This window comes from Balaenoptera borealis (genome assembly GCF_965194805.1).
Source record: "Balaenoptera borealis genome assembly, chromosome: 4".
Lineage (NCBI taxonomy): Eukaryota > Metazoa > Chordata > Mammalia > Artiodactyla > Balaenopteridae > Balaenoptera > Balaenoptera borealis.
The window spans coordinates 802,740-822,985 of record NC_138861.1 but is presented as its reverse complement, the minus strand read 5'-3'; the positions used below and the strand labels follow the sequence as shown (position 1 = coordinate 822,985).

The following is a 20,246-nucleotide window of genomic DNA, read 5'->3' as shown; positions in this document are numbered from 1 at the left end:
AGGATTTTGCACATGTATTCACTGAATATGGAAATTGTTTGAATCATGGTGAAAATATCCAAGCAAAGGAAAAGGTGTTTCTGGAAGAAGCTTGCTTAAGCTTGCTCTTCAATGTCAATTGGGTATTGAATTTCCTTAAACTTCACCAGGGTTCAAGACAAACAAGAATGCACCAGAGTCTCAGAACACTGTGCCTTGTCAAATTGTTCCCACAAATTCATTTTTTATTAATTTAGCCAAGACTTCCATGGATGAAACTACTGACTTAGAGATTAAAAAGACCCAATTTAGAGGCATAACCTGGATATTTTTAGCTATATCAGTTACTATCATTGTTATGACTCTGGAAACGTTCATGCCACCAAATAAGGAAACTAGAGATTTCTAAATCGCAAGGTATACAGTTAATTTAAAACGACCCAATGCACTTTTAAAACAACTTTTAGATTTTTATGAAAATAGGCAATATGTTTTAGAAAGAAGCCCTACACAGACCTTTGACAAACCATAGAAACTCTAGTCTGAAGAGGTGATGAAAAAATAATTGCTCTGCAAAAATATCATACAGATGGACTTTGCCTAAGCCTACTTCTGTAAATTTGTAATTGATCTAAGAAGTTCTAAGTGCTTAGGCCTAGGAGGTGTCCAGACACCTAAGAAATGCAGTGGTATTACCTTCGAGAGTAGCTGGTAGAGCTCTCACCCAAGGCTGACCCTCACCTTCTGTCTTGCACAATCATTTCTGGTGTTACACACTTAGAGGTGTTCTACTCCAGTATTATGGTTTTGTAAATGAAGATTCTGAAATGCTGTTGAATCAGGTATCCAAAGTCACACAATTAATGGCAGAGATGAGAAATAAAACTAGCCTCCCTGAATCCCATCAAACCACCCACCGCCCAAACCAAGTGAACGAAGCCACTGGTTACTTGCAAAGCATTTCTCCTAATCCAGTGCTGCACACTGAAGCACATGCAGCCGAGCTCGCACCTCTAGTTCATCAAAATTTTCAAGTCCTTTAAATATTAGCCGTACGTTCACTTCGAATATTATATAATGACTTTTACAAGCTAGAATTGCCCACATATTTTTAGAATGCAATTAAACTCTGCAAATTCAACGCAAAGTTCCATAAGTAAATGGAGTTGAGATATTCCTCCAGACCAGCTGGTTAAGTGTTCCTTAGAGTCATAACAGGACCAGGAGAAATAGGGTCCTGAGTTTCAGATGGAAGGCTGAGCATATGCATTAAATGCCATTGCATGTGTATTTGACCCATTCACAAGAAAAATCATCCTATTCCCTCATCAAGGCCTATTCCCTCTCCTTATAGCCTGAAATTACAACTAATAACAAAGTCACCAGAAGTTTAGTCTTCAATTTCTTCATCTGACATAAGATTTCTGGAAGAAAAGCACTAGTGCTAACGAAGTCGTGTAAGTCTTCACTTTCAGGGGAAAATGAATTTGAATTTTAATTCAGGCCAGATATTTTAATTGCAAAGAGAAGCAAAGGGCCAAAGGATTTTCTAAAGCAAATAAGCAAAGAGAACAGCCAAGGAGGAAACAACTAAAGGCAAGCAGGGTGAAGAGAGGGCCAGGGGACTCAGGTGGTTGACAGTCATGATACGGACGTGATATCACCTCAGGCAAGAGGTGATCCAGGGAAAACTGTCCAGGCCTTCAAGTGTGATTCAGCCATGAAGAGTAGGTCTTAGGTGTTTAATTTTCACAGCTTTTATGTCAAAAGAGATTGCGTACTGCTATGAAATATTTGATTTTAAGTAATTCAGATGCTGTCATGAGATGATAAAACCCAGTCTTAAACTTGTACAGAATTGCGGTCAATCTGCAATTTGGGAAGAAGCACATGTTTGTTTCAGGAGGAGTTTACTGATGACGCAACCCTCGGCTTTGTCGACACTGGGATCATCTTTGTTATCCACTCACGGAGGAAGGTGCCGCAGTTTGATGGGTTAAGCTTGCCATCACCTGTGGGAATGCATGCTCCGGTGACCCTCTGCCAGGTGCAGGTAAATACAATCACAAAACACAGAGTCTGATGGAACTCAGGGGGTAGCGAACCCATAAGTACGTAAATAACACCTTTCGCCAGAAATTCCTTTCTCCTGCATCTGGGGTTCAAACACCACCAGAAATTCCTGAGTTTCAGGTCAGATACTTACTTTTCCTTTACTGGGAGGCTCATATTTAGGAAAAACAGCGAATTCACATATACAGTGTAAGTGAATGCTGGGAAGCCCATCAAACCCAAGTTAACTTTGAATTTCAGTCGATCTGGAAACAGACAGTAAGAGCAATGCCCACGTGGCTGAACTGTGCGTTTTCTCAACGGGACGTTCTGAGAAGGAGGTCAGCGGGCAGAGCAGTACTCTTGGAATCCGACGAGTCTGGCAGGTTTCCATTGCCAGCCCCTTGCTCTGTAATTTCCTAGTTTAACTTCCTGAACTTCCATCTCCTCTCTGCACACTGGGGGCCGGGGTAATGTGTCCTTTCACAGTTATAATGAAGTTTAAGTGAAATAACATAAAGAAAGCACTTACCGGGTTGCCTGGCACATAATAGGTACTCAATAAAGGATCTTTCTTTTTTTAATTGAAATTTAGTTGATTTAGAAAGTTGTGTTAATTTCTGCTGTACAGCAAAGCGATTCAGTTATACATATATATATATATATATATATATATATATATATTCTTTTTTATGTTCCTTTCCATTATGCTTTATCCCAGGAGATTGGATATAGTTCCCCGTGCTATACGCTAGGACCTTGCCGTTTATCCAACCTATGTATATTTGTTTATATCTGCTAATCGCAAACTCCCACTCCATCCCTCCCCCACCCTCCCCCTTGGCAACCGCAAGTCTGTTCTCATGTCTGTGAGTCTGCTTTAAAGGATCTTTTTTTGTGCGTGATTTTGGTGACTGTTTTGTGAGTGGGTTGATTAATATGCTAACATATCATTTCCAGGAATGATACTATTTTTCCTTGTATGAGTTAATTTTTAGAGCACTCTGTCTGATTTTATTGATTCACTACAGGTACAGAGTATTTGGGATAGATATTAAAGGACAAACATTAGACTTACCTTCAGGGATTTTCAGGTTAACAGAGTAGGCAAAATAAGCAAATGTTGTCAACTAAAAAAATTTCAGAGACCTCTGAGAGAAAAGGAAAAATGTGTATCAGCCTCTCTTCTTGGGGAGGAAAGGAGTGAATTGACTCAGACAGATCTCCTGACCTAGGCGTTTATTTTGTCTTAAGACAGCCCATCAAGAATACCCTTGGGGAGAATGCAACGCTCACATGAAGCTGCAGAATCTCAGGACCTACAGCACCTCTGGCTGTTTGCAGGAACGCAAAGCTTGGCACATAGAGAAGCAGTGTGGATGTCTGTCTTTTCTGCTTCCTGGTAAATAGGGAATGGCCCTGTCCCTCTCTTTAATTACATTTACCTAATCTGAAACATGGAAATAAACATATATGTTTATTTCTGAATCTGAATTTCTGAAACATTAGGATAAACATATCCTAAAGCTGTTTTCCATTCTTACAAAATTCTATGATGGAAAATCATCCACCTGACAAATAAACCTCAACCAACAGATTGTAAATCGTGGGCTCATAGCGGAGATTTCTGGAAACGAAAATAACCCTGTGTTGTCTGAGCCGGTCCCCAAATCTTATTTCAACATCTTAAATTGGGTGTTCTCAAGCATCTAAAGCTGTTCATCAAGCATCTAAAGCTGTTCATCTAAAGCTGCTTCTCAATTTGGAAGAAAACTGAGATCCTCTATATAAATGTTACCGACGCTGAATGCTTCCCTGTTGAGAAACCGTCGTTGCTGCTGTCAGAAAAGAATCTCTGGTCTCCCTTTGCATCCAGTTGAAATGCTTTCAGGGCCATGGGTGTCCAAGGCAAGCCAGGGACAAGCAGGGTGGAAGGACCTGGGCTCCAACCCAGGCCCCTCAGCTCAGCTCCACAGTTTCTCATCTACACGGCCTTGCACGTAACCTCTGCAGCTCCTGTAGAATAAGGAGCACGGGGCCCAACCTGAGCGATCTTACAGGTCCTAGCAGGGATGAAGCGAGTATGCAAGTGGTCTCAAAACTGCCTGACACAGAACAGACTATGTAAGAGCTGGATAGTTTTATTCAGATTTCCTTCACCCCCGCTTCTCCTGCGTATTTATAAAGAAGTGTAGAGTGAATTAAGGGGCAAAACCAGTCTGGTCCTGCAAGTTTGCCAGTTGCCCACGTGATGATCCCTCTGACACCACACACACACACACACACACACACACACTCGGATATACTAAGGCTGCTTCTGCCCCTTTCACCAGAGTCTTGACTTGACAAACTGCTGCTTAGGAATCTCAAGACTCACCACTTCCTTCTTTCTAGAATACTTTTTATTGGTCTCTGGCTCCTTCAAAACTGCCATTCTGTAAAACTGCTAGCTCTGGCTCTGATTTCTCCTTCCTAATTATCTTTCCAAAGTTACAGGGAAAAGTCTGAATTGATAGATGATAAATAATGTTCTAATTTTAAAGTGTATCATTTCTGACAAAACAAAAACTGAATAATAGGAATCAGAAACTTGGCAAAATGAAATGTAAAACACAAAGCACGACATTTGCCCAAACTTTAGGGTGTATCAAATGCTTACAGAAAGATATCTTATTTGGTCTGATGCTTAGTTATCCCTCTAAGTCTACTTACAGATGAGGAAGCTGAGATTTACGCACATTAAATGAACTTGCTAAAGTATCCCCACTAACAAACTGTAGAGGCAAACCTCAAAATCAGCCTTTCAGATAAGGGTCATTTCCAAAATTTCTTTGTTCTTCGTAATGGAAGAAATACCATTCAAGAAGTAAGAGAATCCTTAAGTAAGAGAAGCTTTTCACTTCTTCACACAGCACACTGCCTGCTAGTCGGTTGAACTTCTCCACAGATTCTAAGTGACAATCTCTTCTGGTTGTTTTCAGGGCCGTTGACTAAACATTGAGCCTCACTCCAGAGATACATGGGTATGGCAAGAGACAAATGCTGTATTAAGGTTCAAATCAGCCTGGGATGAAACCTGGCTCTGATACATATTGATGTTGTCTCAAGGTCCGCAGCAGATGCTTAACGGATAGTGGTACTTACCTGCCCCAGCCCATCGCTAGATAGGCAGCCCACCAGGTGTGTGAGCGCACATATATTTAAATCAATGGCTAGAGAGAGCGGAACAGAAGGTGAAGAGAATGAGCCTTGGACCCCACGTGCTTGGGCAAGAGTCACTTTCCGAACCTTGGTTTCTTCATTTGTAAAATGATTTCCACATCATAGGATTACAATAGAAAAAAATGAGATGATAAGTGTGAAAGCAAGTGTAAATTTCAAAGATATGAACAGTTTAAAATTAATATTCCTGCTTAAAAGATTTTAGAATGATATGGACAAATGGAAAGAAACATGGAAGTAAACAAAAACATTATTTTCTTCCTCTCAATGTGCATTTTCATTGGGTATTATGTTTTCATTCTATTTTTTGAAAAAGAATAAATGGATGGAAAGATGGACAGATGGATGGATGGATGGATGGATGGATGGATGGAAGAAAGGTATTTACATAAAATGTAAAGTCTCTATATTTACACTTATTATTTTTAAGGAAATGGTATAGAGTGTGACCTACAAAAGTTTTACATCTGTGTGTCTCCTATACTCGGTAAGTGGCTTAATTTATTTCTTTATTTTTAGGATTTACATGAAAGTTGCTCAGAATCATACAAGACTTTAAATCATACTATACAAAGTTCAGAAACGAAACAAGAGAGACTATAAGAGGTAGTTTTTCAACGTTCTTAAATTTAATAACAATAGCTTAGATAGGCAGTAAAACAAAACGAAAAGCCCTTCTGATTTCAAGATTCATCTGAATCAAAGATATGAAGTGACAAAGTGACAGCAAGAGAGTTCTGGTTTTTATTTCTAAAATTTTTTTAAATTGTAAACATTTTTATAATTAAAATAGCTTTGTTAATTTTTCTTATTACATAAATAAAGCATGCTTTATTACAGAATAGAAAAGTTCAAACATTACAGAATAGAAAAGAATCACGTGGAAATCAATAGAAGTAGCATGACTTTGAAAATTACTGTCAAAATTTAGGTGACCATCCTTTCATTCATTCATTTCATTATATGTACCTTATATATAAATGCACATAGATAATTTTTACATAAATGAAATCACAATCTCCCATGCCACCTTCACTGGGGAAAACGTCCTCTTAAACAGCAATTTTTGCTTATATATCTTTTATCTTAACCCTCAACCAACGTTAACACTCCAGTATATTCTACCGTCACTTTCTCTGCAAATATAGCTTCATATTTATGACTTTAAGTCATTGGTTCTTTTATTAAAAGGGAATCATATTATATACCTTTCTATGAAACTTGCTTACCTAACCCACTGTGGAAATATCTCCAGGTCAACAGGAATAGCTTTAACAGTCTCTTTTTAATGGGTGTAAAATATTTCATGGAATGGGCATAGGTAGAAAACATCTGATATTTTTTAATGGCTTATAAGCTGAAAATGAAGAAGTTGTATTACTGACCGAGGAGTTAAAGTTATACTGTCAAATGTCTTGTAACTTCCTATCCCTGAAGGGGGAGGAAGGGAGAATTTGGGGAAAACAAATCATGCATGCAGGGATTTTGATGGGCGTTTGATGGGATAATGGGGTCAGAAGAGTGTGTGCGTGTGTGTGTGTGTGTGTACACGCGTGTGCGTGTGTGTTTGTGTTTGTGTGTGTTTAAGCGTGTGTGTGCGCACATATGCATGTGTGTTTGTGCGTGTGTGTTTATGCGTGTGTGTCTGTGCGAGTGCATGGTTTGTGCGTGTGTGTGCGTGTGTGTGTGCATGTGCGTGTGCACGTGTTTGTGTGCATGTGTGTGTCTGTGCATGTGTGTGCATGTGTGTTGTGTGTGCGTGTGCGTGTTTGTGCGTATGCATGTGTTTGTTCGTGTGTGCGTGTGTGTTGCATTGTGTGTGCGTATCTGCACGTGCGTGTGTGTTTGTGCATTGTGCGTGTGCATGCCTGTGCATGCGTGCGTGTTTGTGTGTGGGGGTTGTGTGTGTATGTGTGTGTGCGTGTGTGTGCGTGTGCATGTGTGTGCCTGCATGTGTGTGCGTGTATGTGTGTGTGTGTTGGAAAAGTGAGGGGGTTGTTCCCAGTCATCTTCCAGAACCAGAGGATGCCTGCAAAAGTCATTCCCCAAAGGAGTATCACTAATAGAATCTAGAAAAGAAGCCCAGATTTGGTCATTAATCAGACGGTGTTGGTGAACAAAGAGTTCGCAGGAAAGTGTTTCAGTAACCAACCCACAAGGAAAACAAGAACCGGAACATCTACCGAAAGCGAAGAGCAGTGAGACGGGCCCGGGTGCTTGTCCAGAGGGAAGCTGCGGCCGACCGCCACTCCCCTGCCTGGACACACCTGCATGTGTGGCCCAGATGCTGTCCAGGCCAGGAGAGGACAGAGGACAGGGAACCTCAGCTGAGTGAGAAGGTCACTGCTCCCCAGACCTGAGGGCCACTGACGCCTCCAGCACATTTCACACCAGTATTACTGAGAAAAGCCCAGGACAGGTTTGGTTTACACCTGAGTCACTGGCTTTCAGGATGACGTTTGTAAGTTCCTCTCAAGGTGACACAAGGTCACACAAACTTGCCATCTTTTATCCAAATGTCTGATATCTTATGAAAATAAGCCCAGAGACTTTCTGGAAAGAATTTCTTATTTCTAACAAAGATCTGGATCCAGTGACTCCATGAATTCAAGGGGAACGCCTTTGTTTTATATCGTCTCCTCTGATGTATTTATACTAAAATGTAAATGAAATATAAATACCACTTGTTAAGGGGGCAGTGATTGAACTTGTTAACCACTGTTTTAAACATTGAAAGTGAAATGATAAAATTTTAAAAAGCTCTGTCCTCCCCACTGTGAAGTAATCCTCTTGTCTGAATATCCTGTCCTAATTTTCATTTCAGACCACACTGAAGTTAAGGGATTATGAACAATGGGAACACATAATTCCAGCTGCCCTGTTCCTCGTGAAGAAACAGAATACCCTGCTGCCATTTCTTATTCTACTTTTCCGAGTCAAAAAGCTTTGAAACATCTTTCCAGGAAGTTGAATCAAAGCCAGCAATGTATCAGGTAATCGTTTTAGTCTTGTAAATTGTTTGTAATTAACATACATATTTTCTTTACTTTCAAAGACTCAGGAAATGAAATTCTGATCAATCACAGGAAGCAACAGCTTACAGCAATGAAGTGTCAATGAAAGCTTAGAATTTGAAACATAGAAAAGATGGTGTCTTTCCATCCCTTAATTTAATTTAGTGAGAAGTAAAATGAGGTCTGTCCGAGTAATTTGCTTATGACCTTACATTTTTGGCCCAACTGGGGAATAATGCTGACTAATATCACTTAGTGTGTGAAAACGTGAAGTTCCTTACCTGTATATTATATAGTTTGAGTCTTCTAATAACTGTATTAGGGGGAATACAAATTAGTCTCATTTTACAGATGAGGGAACTGAAGTCACGGCATTTCAAGTAACTGTCCTGTGAAAGTCCTTAGTGGCACACAAAGAATTTATGCCCCAAACCTATGACTCTGGTCTCCATATATTATCCACAGAGACATATCTCTACAATTTTGATGAACTGAAGATTGTATTAGGTGTCTTTCTGGTACATCACACTACCCATCAGAAATTACAAATCAAACTTCATAAAAAGCTCTTTTTTTAAAATCAGGGAGCAGATGTAGCATTTCTCTTTGTATCTTATTTATACTTTTAAGCTGAGGGCCTGAAATAACAATATAGTACATTTGGTGTTTGTACTTATATCTATTATAATAAAGTAAATTAACTAAATAAAAGCTGACTTACTTCTGGACAGCCAAGTATCTAACTTTGAAAGAATGTTTTGATTCCGGTTTTAAGCTGGTGTTTATTTTAATGAAACAAACAAAAAAGCATGCTCCCTGGTGTAAATGCCTAGACAATAAAGCGATCTTTCAAATCAGGAAGAAAAAGTCTTTTCTTTAAGACAGGGTGGATAGGATATCACTTCAAACACTTGGCAGATAAAAAGATGGAAAGCTGGAAAATTTGCAGCTATATCTCTGTGAGCACTTCTGTCTCCAATATAGATGTCTCTGTATTTCATTTTAATATGGGAAACTGATGTACTTATAGTGTTATTCCTATTATACTTAAATGTGCCCGAGAAGAGCACTTTGTGTGACATTTTGGCTGGAAGGGGTCTTCCAGGTTTCCTATTTGGCCTGCAGAGAATGTAGGCACCATTTTGGAGACATATTGGTGAACCAGAAAAGAAACCCCTTGTTATACAAGGCAACCTTAGCGAACATTGCTGGGTTTTTTCTCCTAAACCTTGTATTATTGTCAGTAGTTATGCAGTCAACCTTATCACGTAACGGACACGTAGGGACCTTGCATGCTTGTGACCAGCAGAGGCCAGTACCAGGAAGGCTAAGGCAAGGGCCTGAACAAGTACAGCTGGACTCAGGGGCGCCCAGATCCTAGACAGAGCCAGGGTTAGGGATCACACATATAATTAAAAGACTGGTTTGTGCACAGGGACCGGAAATCAGAGCAGTAAATCAGAAAACGCACGTGCAGTTTGTCAGGAAAGCAGGTATAGAATCTTAGCATCAGTAGGATTTAAAACACCCCTAATTTAATTACGAAGCCTGTATGTTTTTTCTTGGGGCACAAACCAACCCCAGACTCTGACCAGTACAGAGCCCCACGTGCTAATTGCTGGACTCTATTACGAAGGTGATAAGAAGCTTAGCCTGACTGAAGCAGGCGATGGGGAAGTGAATTGTGGCTGAATTTAGGCCAATTTCATTAGCAAAACAATATTTTTTGTTTTAATTGAACACATTGTCAAGTAAAATGTGTACAAAGTGGTTTGCTTTATGCAAAACAAATTTATTCCCCTTAATCCAGCACTCAGACTCAAGCACGTGAAAGCATTTTTTTAGTGTTTTGTAAATGCAATAAACACTCTGTTTTTTCTTTGATCTTCTTAGCCTCATTAAAATCCAGATTTTATTTCATAATTGTGCCTCTCCTGACATAAACAAATATTCCTGGACTTAAGTCCTGAAAAATTTCGCCATCACCATGAGGTGTAGATTCAATGAGACCCGAATTACTGGGCAAGTCACACACCGGAGAGGAGCTGAGTAAACCTCGGGATATTTTTGTAGGGGATGAATTTATCTTCTCGCAAAAACACAAATGGATAATGCTGGGAAAAGGCTATGAGTTTTGTGCTTGGGAAATTACACAGTATTACCAGTTTACATGCAAATTAGGAGCACAGTGGAGCACAGAAAGATTGCAATATTACTAAAATTTCTGGACTTCCAAAACAACTTTATTATTTCCTTCACTTTGGCAACTGGTTTATTATTTGCAAATATTACAATAGCCCCCTGATTAGCTACTTAAACACAGTACATTCTCCTGTTACCCAGGGTTAAACTAATGGAAATTAATTAAACATATTAATGATATATTTTGACTTAATTATATTTGGGAATACTGATTTCTAAACAGTAAACCGTAAGGAGAGTGATTTACAGCCATGCTTCTTAGATATATTAAAGACACCACATGATTCCGGGAAACGTTGCTAATGGGATCTATTCTTTTATTTTTAACTTTTTATTCTATATTGGACTATATAGTTGATTTACAACGCTGTGTTAGTTCCATGTGTACAGCAAAGTGATTCAATTATACATATACATATATCTATTCTTTTTCAAATTCTTTTCCCATTTAGGTTATTACACAACAGGATATATTCTTAATGGAATTATTGTTGTGTCTGAAAATCATCAGGTGGTTAGTTTCCACCTCAGCTTATAAAACAGGTTAATATGTACTTACCTATTCATTCATTGCTTTCAGTTTTGATTTGTTCCCTTATTTGTCCATTTCACAAATAGGTCATGAGTACCTAGTGTGTGTCAGGATTCCAGGGTGCTAGAAAAACTAGAGATACCTCCGCACACAAAAGACAAAACCCTGCCTTGGTGCACTCACTCCTCACGGAGTGAAAATGGACAGTAAATCCGTGAGGGCATGTCAGTGGTGCTGAGTGCCGGAGAGGAAAGGGGCAGAGGAGGGGCTGCAGGAGCCGGGTAGGGTCGGGGGGAGGATTGTCCTCAGCCTGGAGGATTGCCATCAAGTAAGATCCTCCTGTGAAGGTGACAACTGGGCAGACCGAAGCCAGTGGGTCTCAGACTTTTCAGTGTCAAGGTCCCTTTGCATTCTCATAAATCACTGAGGGGTCCAATGAGCTTTTCTTCATGTAGTTTTAAGTAACAATATTTGCCATATTAGAAAAGCAAGGTGTGAATTTTTTTACTTTTTGATTCATTTGAAACAACAATAATGAACGTGCTATACGGTGAGGTAAAGAAAAGTTTTTTTTTATAAACAGTGACTATTTTCCAAAACAAAAAAAAAAAATTTAGGAAGAGGAGTGGTGTTATTTTAGGATGTTGTAGGTTTCTTTAGTGTCTGGCTTAAGAAAGGAGAGCTGGACTCTCATTTTTGCATTTAGTCTGTTGGTTTATGTCGTCTGGTTGGAGAACACAAAGAAAACCTTGCGTCGAACACAAGCACTGTTCGAAAAGAGAGGCGTATTTAATAGCCTTTGTGGATAATGGTGATATTTTTCCTTGATTACACATCAAAACTCAACAAGAGTAGCTCCTCGCATGCTAACTGTGGTACATGTCTTGTGGTTGCCCCACAGGACGGGGGTCAACTCTCCACTCAACATTCCATGAGGCTGCTGGGTTTATGCTGTCACACGTGCATCAGGAGGTGTGACAGATGTACTTATCGCTCACGTAATGACACTTTCTGGGAAGAGTAGTGCAGGTTTCCAGGCAGAACCTCTCCTGGTTTGAGAGAACAAGGAAAGGCAGCTGGCTTTACCTGTCCTTGTGGTTTTGAGGTAGGACGTGGACGAGCGATCCCAGATGAGGGTCAGAGTCTGCGCGCTTGAACTTTCCCAGGTGCCGAAGCAGGAAGCGCATGGCCTTCTCATCAGCTTAACTCTTTGGGGACGAGAAAAGGGCAGGGTGGCATCTGAAAGCTGTGAGCACTGAAATGTCAAAACGTATCAGTGAATTTTTCATACTCAGTTGTGTTTATATTCATTGATCTTGCACTTTGGATCTTTTGCTCATGCATGATTTGGACATGAGAAAAATTCTCTGGGCTATGCAGATTTTCCAAATATTGATCCACTGTATTATATAATGCACATTTCAGTTTAATACCATTACTTATCCTGCCATAAATGTCTTTAAAAATTGAGTTGTCAAGCTCATCATAGCAGACATAAATTTTCCAAAATTCTCACTTTAGCGTAAAAGTTAAGCTTACAATTTATTATTGACTGCAAGTCTTCTCCGTTATATTTTGGATGCAACAGCTCATTTTGTTCATTACTGTGAAAATGGCCCCCAAATTTCATAGTCTGAAGAACCGTAGTTCGTCAGTCGTTCCTTCGAGTGAAAATGATGTTCCACATCAAAAGTGGCTGCTGCAGCTTTCTTGAAATACAATCATAGTGAAAATGTCAAATAACGTGTTAGTACTTTATGAAAATAAGTTTGACTTTGTGAACCTCCCTAAAAGATAACGGGGACCCCTAGCGGTCTGCAACCACACTTTGAAAACTGCTGACCTAGAGGCAATGTAAGAGTTGGCCTCGATATTAATGGGGAAAGGACATTTCAGGAGGGAAAACCACATGCAGAGAAAGATCCTAGGCCAACAGCACGCCTCGTGTGTGGGTAGAATAGCTTGAAACCAGATGTGTCAACAGGCAGAGTAGGTGATGGCCAAGGATGGCCCGGGTGTGGGTCACTGGTGGACAGAAATCTCTCAGGGCCACAGAGGGTTTTCCTTGGCATATTCTGGGAAGTCTCTGGGGAGTTTTGAGCAGGAGAGTGATGGATCTGCAAGTTGCACAAGTATTATGTTGGCTCTTGTGTGAAGAGTAAAGAGTGAGTTTATATTGAGATGGAGTACGCTAAAGTCGGAAGCAGAAGGACCAACCAGAAAGCGACTGGAAAACTCCCGGTGAGAGATGATGACAGCTTAGGCACAGGTGGTAGCAGTGAGTGGGTGAGAGGCTGGAATCTGGGCATATTTGAAGGTAAAACAAATATTTACTGATGAATTGGCTGTGCAGTGTTATTGCATTAAAATGGGGAAATATCAAGAGTTTGGCTTGGAATATTTGAAATACCTATTGAACATCCAAGTAGAAATAACAAGAGGTAATTCAAGGTACTAATGAAGTTCAAGGTGGAATCTGAGCTGGAGATGGTGAGGGTTCATAAGTTATTTTAAAATATTGTTTAGCTACTCTGGTCACATATAACGACTTCCAGAATGTATTAAGAAAGCAGAGTCTCTGCCCTGATATATTAAGAATGTCAGGTAAATGACTACCATTTATTAAACACCCAGTATATGCAGGTTCTGTGCCAGTTCTTTCCATACGTTATTTAATTGCTTCTTGCCAGTCTAAAAGCCCAGCCACAGACGGAGCGCCAAGACTCGGGAAAACCGTGCGCTTTCTCCAGGACCATGTAAGTCACACGGGACAGGACCAAGACTTGAAGTAAAATTAGACACACACTCCAATGTTTGTAAATAATATACTCAGCAGAGGTTTACATTTAATGTCTTTTTCCAGTTTCTCAGGAATAAAGCATAGAAAAAGTATTGGGTCAGCGGAAAAATTCTTTTCCCTAAATACCAACAAGATGTGAATGCCTTCCAAGCAAAGCTATTGTGATTAGTACTGAATACAGTGACGTGTCTAACTCAACACTAAACAACATCTGAACCAAAAATACATATTACCTTTGTCAACTAGGAATTAAAAGTAGGCCTGAGACTCTTGAGCTCAATTAACTCTGTTGGTATTCCCAGGGACAATCTTGTGAACATTGAAATAAACCATAGTGACTTAAACTATAAAGTAACCCAGCAACAAAAAGCAGTGAGTGTGTCTGAGTTACTTGGTAAGTGTTATTTCGTTGTTCCTCAATTTAGAAAAACTTATGTCAGTGTTTTTTTCCTTTCGTATTTAAGGTTTAGCCTATCAGTGGAGGAAGGGAATCCCTAGCGCTTGTCGTTCGCCTGCCGCGTAAACCTGACACCTTTCCAGTCCCTTGACTCGCCTGCAGCAAAGTCACAGGGGTGCTCACAAGTAAAGGCCGGGGCTCGTCATGTCCTAGACACACTCAGCACCTTCTTCCCCTCAGATGTACCCCAACCCCACGTCCAGGTCGAAGCGACGCAGACCTCTGCACGGAACTCCACCCAGACTCGGCTGCAAGGAGCCTGAGCCAGCCTGAATCTATTGATAAGCGCGGAGCACCGCTCCCGCCCCTTCCGTCCTCGGCAGACGTAACTGCTGATCTCCTAGACCTCACCGCCTATGCGAGGAGGCCGTGGGGGAGACAGAAGAGCGCATCAGAGTCAGGCAGAGTGAGCGCAGTCAGGCCCTGGCAGCTGAGCCCCTGAACAGGGAGGAAACACACAAGTTCCTCCGCGCTCACAAAACAGCATCGTCCTAGGCACGGCCCAGGCGAGGAGCAAAAGATTAATAACGTGTCTACTTAAGGAGGCAGTGCTACAGCAGTGAAATCCATAAGGACAACCGAAGGTGGTGGGTACAGGGGGCTGGGGGAGGGGCGACGGGCTAGTGTTTCATGGGGACGGAGTTTCCGCTGGGGAAGATGAGAAGGTCCTGGAGACGATGGTGAATGGGTACGCGCTTCATGCCGCAGAACTGTGCACTTAAAATTGGTCCACATAGCAACTTTTATGTTATATCCATTTACCACAAAAAAGCACAAACAATAAAGACACATAGATGTTGAAAACTTCTTAAAAAGGAGGCAGTACTGTGTTAATATATTGTCGTGTAACGAAATACTGCAAAAAGAAATCGTTTGGACACTTGAGGTCACAAATGGCTTGGCAATTTGTTTCTGGAAAACATCATTATGCAGTAATGCCGCCCTAATGTCCAATTTCTGTTCTCCATTCAGCACTTAGAAATGAATTCGTACTTGTCTAGGAGGTTTTATGAATTTGCTGAGATTTAATAACCTCCAAAGTCTTTAAGTTATATTTTTGGAAATGGATTTTATGTTTGCCTTTTCTCTCTTCCTTCTGAGATAATATTAAGACATATTAATTGCTGTTGCATTATTTATACCAAACAATATGATACCATTGACTCATATTCATATAACATCAGTTACTATTAACTAATTAGCTTCAAATAATTTAAAAATCAGTAATGTTTAATTTGCTTTTCATGAAAAAACATGATTTATTCACTTTCTTTATTGGTTTTATTCCAGCAGATCTTGGAGGTCTGCTGAGCCTATTTTGTGGGCCAGCGTGATTACAATTATAGAAATCACTGAGTATATATTCACCGGTTTCTACTGGATATGCATTTTGTTCTTGCTGAAAATCCCTGAAATGAGCCAGGGGGCTACTGCACCTCAGGTTCATCTGGGGAATAAAAACAGCACACAGGAATGTTGATGTCCACTTAGGACAAAAGCTTTTGCTTTCCTCTTCATGATACCTTCAGATTTACTCATGACTAACTCACTGCTTTGTAACTTCATGTTATAGTTCTGGGGATTCAGTAAAATCCATTGTAGATATCTATCTCTTTATACATATCTTCATCTCTGTCTGTGTCTGTATTTAAGTATATATATTAATTTATATATAAAAAAAGAAACAGGCACTGTCTTGTTTTTTGGGGTTTTTTTTTCCACCATGGAATTCCCTGCACCTAGAACAGTAGAGGTTACGTAGAAAGCATTTCGGAAATATATATATATATATTTTTTTTTTACGCGCGGTTTTCCCAACGAGTTTTATTTGGGCAGACCTGGGAACAGGGAGGCCCTGCATCTAAAAGAAGGTGTTGGGCCTCTTGGTGGTGAAGCGTGGCTTGTGCTGGCGACGGAGAACCCGGTGGGGCAGTGGGAATTTGATCTTGGAGTCGTGGAACTGCTTGACTGCTGGTCGCTGGCACTTGCTGGCTGCGATCTCCTCCACCTTCATGATCTGGATCGAGTGGGCCGGGGCACGGTGCCGGGCGCCCATGTCTCGGTAGCGCTGGGTGACAGCGCCGGCTGTGGTCAGGTCCCGGTACACCCGGTACATGTTGTGGGTGCCACTGCGGGAGTCATAGCGCAGCCAGATGCCGAAGTTCTTCACCCGCAGGGGAGATTTTTCGAACACCTGTCCACAGTAGACAATTTCCCCTGAAGACTTCTTCATCTTCTTCAGCTGAGATACAAAGTACCAGAAGCGGGAGTTGGCAACAACATGGTTAGGCGCAAAGATCCGCATGCGATAGAGGGGCGGCGTGCGGCACTTGGGGGTCGGCAGGCAGCGCCCCACCACCTTGTATTCTCGAAGCGTGCCCGAGGCCTTCATAACGCTCTATCCGCGCTCGCCGCCACCCTCGAAAAGGCGGAAATATTTTTTAATGAATGAAAGTTTGAGTAATGGAAAAAAGACATACTTTAGGGCTAACTGTATAAATTAGACCTGATAAATAAACTATATTTGAGGAGAGAAGATACTTGTTTATTCAGGAAATAATACATATAATTTGTTCTTTATAAAATTCTGAAATTTTTCATTTTCAGGAAAATTCAACATGATTTATTTTCTTTTATCTGGAGAGTTCAATTTTATAACTAACTTTTGGAGGGACAGGATCTCTATCTATTTCCTATACAGATGGAGACCTAAAATAAATCTGTTTGAAAGTAAAGTTAAAGTTGTAGTATGTTGGGAGAACACAGTGTTTACCATTTTCTCCAATACCTCCACATACTTCTTTAATCTAAGGAGGAAATGCAAGACTTGCAGAGTTCTCATTACCCCTCGGGCAATCAGTCTACTTTCAGCCTTCTTCTCTTGTGACTCTATTACTAAATGTGCCATCGAAGCAGCACGTGGTAACATGCAGGCCAGGGGAGGGAGGGACCACGTGGCTGAAAAGTACCATCTCCTGCCTGTGAATCTTGGCTTTCTTCTTTTCTTTGCGTAAAAGATCAAGCACAGATAATGGGAGGGTAAACACCACGGGATGGAGAAGACTCCTCCGGATGAATGTTCACCTTCAGTTGGTTGCCATGTTCAGCATTCAAACTGTTCCCCAGAATTTCAGATGTATGAGTGTTACTTCTTTTAGGATTGACCAAGGTAGGAACACAGAGAGTCCGTGCTTTGAAAGTCAAAATTTGCAACTCTGTCACCTGCAGAAAAATGGACTAGTCCTCCTGAAGCCTTTGATATACTGTAGGGACAAGCACGCCTAGGTTTGCGACATGGCAGCCAGTGATGGGTCACCCTGGAGTGATACAACGCGGAAGCGAGGGATGGTGTCTGCCGATGAAGGCTTGGGCCCCTAATACAGACCTCCTTTTCAGGAGGGATGAGGCCACATAGGAACCTGAAGTTGTGGCAGGTGGTATCCTAAAGCCGAAAGGGCAAGGCTACTGCAGTGGACGCACTAGAATGAAACTGCGGATCAGGGAACAAGAAGGAAAGAGACATCTTGTGATGCATTTATTATACGAGACAGAGGGTGTGCCATTATTGGCTGATAGCTTAAATAAGTCGGTTTCACCTTTGACTCCACTTTCATTTGAGAACCTCCAGAATTGCCCAGTTTCCACCCACAGTGACTATTCTCATTTAACTAAAGCGAACATCGTTTTGGAAGTATCATCAAATGGATGTAGGCAGACTAGAGTCTCTGGCAGACACCTCATACTGCATCTTGGCATAAAATACTGGAAATTTAGGACCGTCCATCACCAGATGGAGCAACTAACTAGAATTCTTTCAGGAGTCAGTTGTTTCTGTGTTACCAGCCTCTGGTGAAGACAGATCCTGAAACTGAGATATCACATCACTCTAAGCCCCTCAATAACTGCACGGTCAGAGGGACTTATCAGCAAAGACAGAGCAACTCAGCAGCAATCACTGGTGCAGTGGAAATGGTACTCATGGGAGCACATTTGATGGCAGCTCTGGAGGGGGTGGAGGAGAAGAACACTGTCCCCAAGGGCAGGTTGTAGCTGTCCATTTAAAGCCAGCGACAAAATCCCCCAATGGCCAGCTCCTACTGCTAAATAGCCGAAACGTCATGATTCCCTCTCTGCTCTAGCAAAGCGAGCTGCCTGATGCACTGATGGAAAATCCCTAACTGGAAGGTGTAAGTCAGTTTGGAAACCAGCCACCCTTCCCCCTTAGATAGTAAAACTTTGGTTGCTGAAGGGCAAGGGTAAGTCCACACAATAGGCAAAACAGAAGGCTCATCGAGAAACTGAGGCTTCGGATTCCCACCCCCAGAATAATGCTTGGATATTTACAGACTAATGTATGGCCAAACAAACGGGCCCCCAGTAATTGAACGATTAGGAATATCTCTCTATGGGGAAGGCGATTTTAGAAATCTGTGTTGGAATTCTGAAGGAGAATCAAAGTGGGTTATCAGATGCCCACCTGGAAGACCCTGCCGCTGACTCAAAAGGAACCTGGAACGTGAAGGCTGAGGCTCGCTGATTCTGGCCCCAGAGCTGGCTAGTCGGTAGATGAGTGTAAATGAGCACAGAGGTGTCCAAGCCTCGTCATGATGGGTGCAAAGATGGCGTATTGCTTTCCCATGTGGTCAGGCACAGTTGTGAATGCTGAGAGAAAAGGGACTGCCTTAAAAGGCTTTGGGTAAGGTGCTCAAGAACAAGGGTCGGCAGGTAGGTTGTTAGAACCCTTGCCAGGAACCCCAGTGGCTTCAAAGTGGTTCTGACTGGAATAGGCATGATTTCTACTCTGGGCTTTATTACCCTTTGGCTGAATCCAGTCCCTTTAAGGGCTTGAAGCAACAGATTGTGTTTGTTTGATTCTACCAACTACATTTCATGGACCCAGGTGACAGGTCACTGCTGTCAATGTACCAAAATGGTGCGCAGTTTAATGTTGTCTGGTCTTAGCATGTCTCCTACCACCTTCGAGCTGGACTCAGAACGCTTTTCCTAAAAGATGGAGAGACTGTGATGGAGTCATGAAGAGCTGACCTGACTCTATGAGGAATGGTAGAGCAGGAACGTCTTTGAAAAGGGTCCTTTCCGAAGAAAGGAGATGGGGATGAGAATGAAGGCCGGAGGGCGCTGCAATCACACAATGACTTTCTCTTCCCCAAACCACGCTTCTTGTTTTCCTGGATCTAGCTCTCCCAGGTCGAGGGTTGCACCTGTGTGTCCCGAAGGAGGGGAAACTCACCGTGCGAGCGATGGACACCACGACATCAGTTCGTCTGGAAGTGTAAATGTTCCTAGGGGAACAGACGGGCTGACTGAGGTCGCCCATTACGTGGCTCACCTAGGACTGACCGGAAGAGCTGGCCCCTGCCCATGGCCACGATGGTCCCAGAGCCTTTGCCTCTGGAAGGTGCTTCCTCTCGGGAATGGACAATCGGGGCCATTCCAGGAAGGCGATTTCTGCTACTTGTCTGTTAGTGGGTAGGATGGCTGAATCCGAAAGGCCAGGTCTGAGTGGAGACAGGTGAACGGTGGACAGGGAGAGGCTGGGGAAGGGGGGGGGGAGCGGCACATGAATGCAGATACCATCGGGAGAGGATGCGGTCGTGCTTCTCCTGAGAGAGGGCTTCGTCATGAGACAATGAATCCCCTTAATTCTCTCACGAGTGGCTGCAGGTCAGGATTCATGCTGAGAAGACCCCTGGATTGGCTTTTCCTCTAAGATGGAAGAGTGACCTGAAGCCAAGCTATAAAGTTAACCCAAGTAACTCCTTGACGTCATTGCAGAAAAGGTATCAATCAGCATCCCTTGATGACCTGCCTGAACGAAGAGCAGGTTGAAATCATCACTGGGTTTTGTTTCTCAGGTTATGCTTATCATATTCATACTTCCGTATGCCCATATGTTACTGATGAACCCAAAGAACCTTCAGAAAGAGGCACACCCAGAAGCTGAATATTTGAACTCATGATCTCTGG

At 41.9% G+C, this 20,246-nt stretch overlaps 1 protein-coding gene and 1 pseudogene across 2 annotated transcripts in view; one reads left to right on the top strand and one right to left on the bottom strand.

Moving 5' to 3' along the window:
* Positions 1–16,032, top strand: part of ASIC5 (acid sensing ion channel subunit family member 5) — a gene marked incomplete at its 5' end in the record, with an annotated part of 50,145 nt that extends 34,113 nt beyond the window's left edge. The window contains 9 exon segments of the mRNA XM_082389958.1: positions 3–122; positions 1,883–2,032; positions 3,286–3,433; positions 5,684–5,740; positions 8,078–8,100; positions 8,104–8,246; positions 14,104–14,195; positions 15,549–15,581; positions 15,584–16,032. Of these exon segments, the coding sequence (XP_082246084.1) occupies positions 3–122; positions 1,883–2,032; positions 3,286–3,433; positions 5,684–5,740; positions 8,078–8,100; positions 8,104–8,246; positions 14,104–14,195; positions 15,549–15,581; positions 15,584–15,738 (921 nt within the window). The 3' untranslated portion in view covers positions 15,739–16,032.
* A 13-nt stretch (positions 16,033–16,045) lies between these two features.
* On the bottom strand, positions 16,046–16,686 carry LOC309628360 (large ribosomal subunit protein eL20 pseudogene; annotated as a pseudogene). Its single transcript has one exon. The product of its transcript is annotated as a large ribosomal subunit protein eL20 pseudogene (transcript).
* Between the last annotated feature and the right edge of the window lie 3,560 nt (positions 16,687–20,246).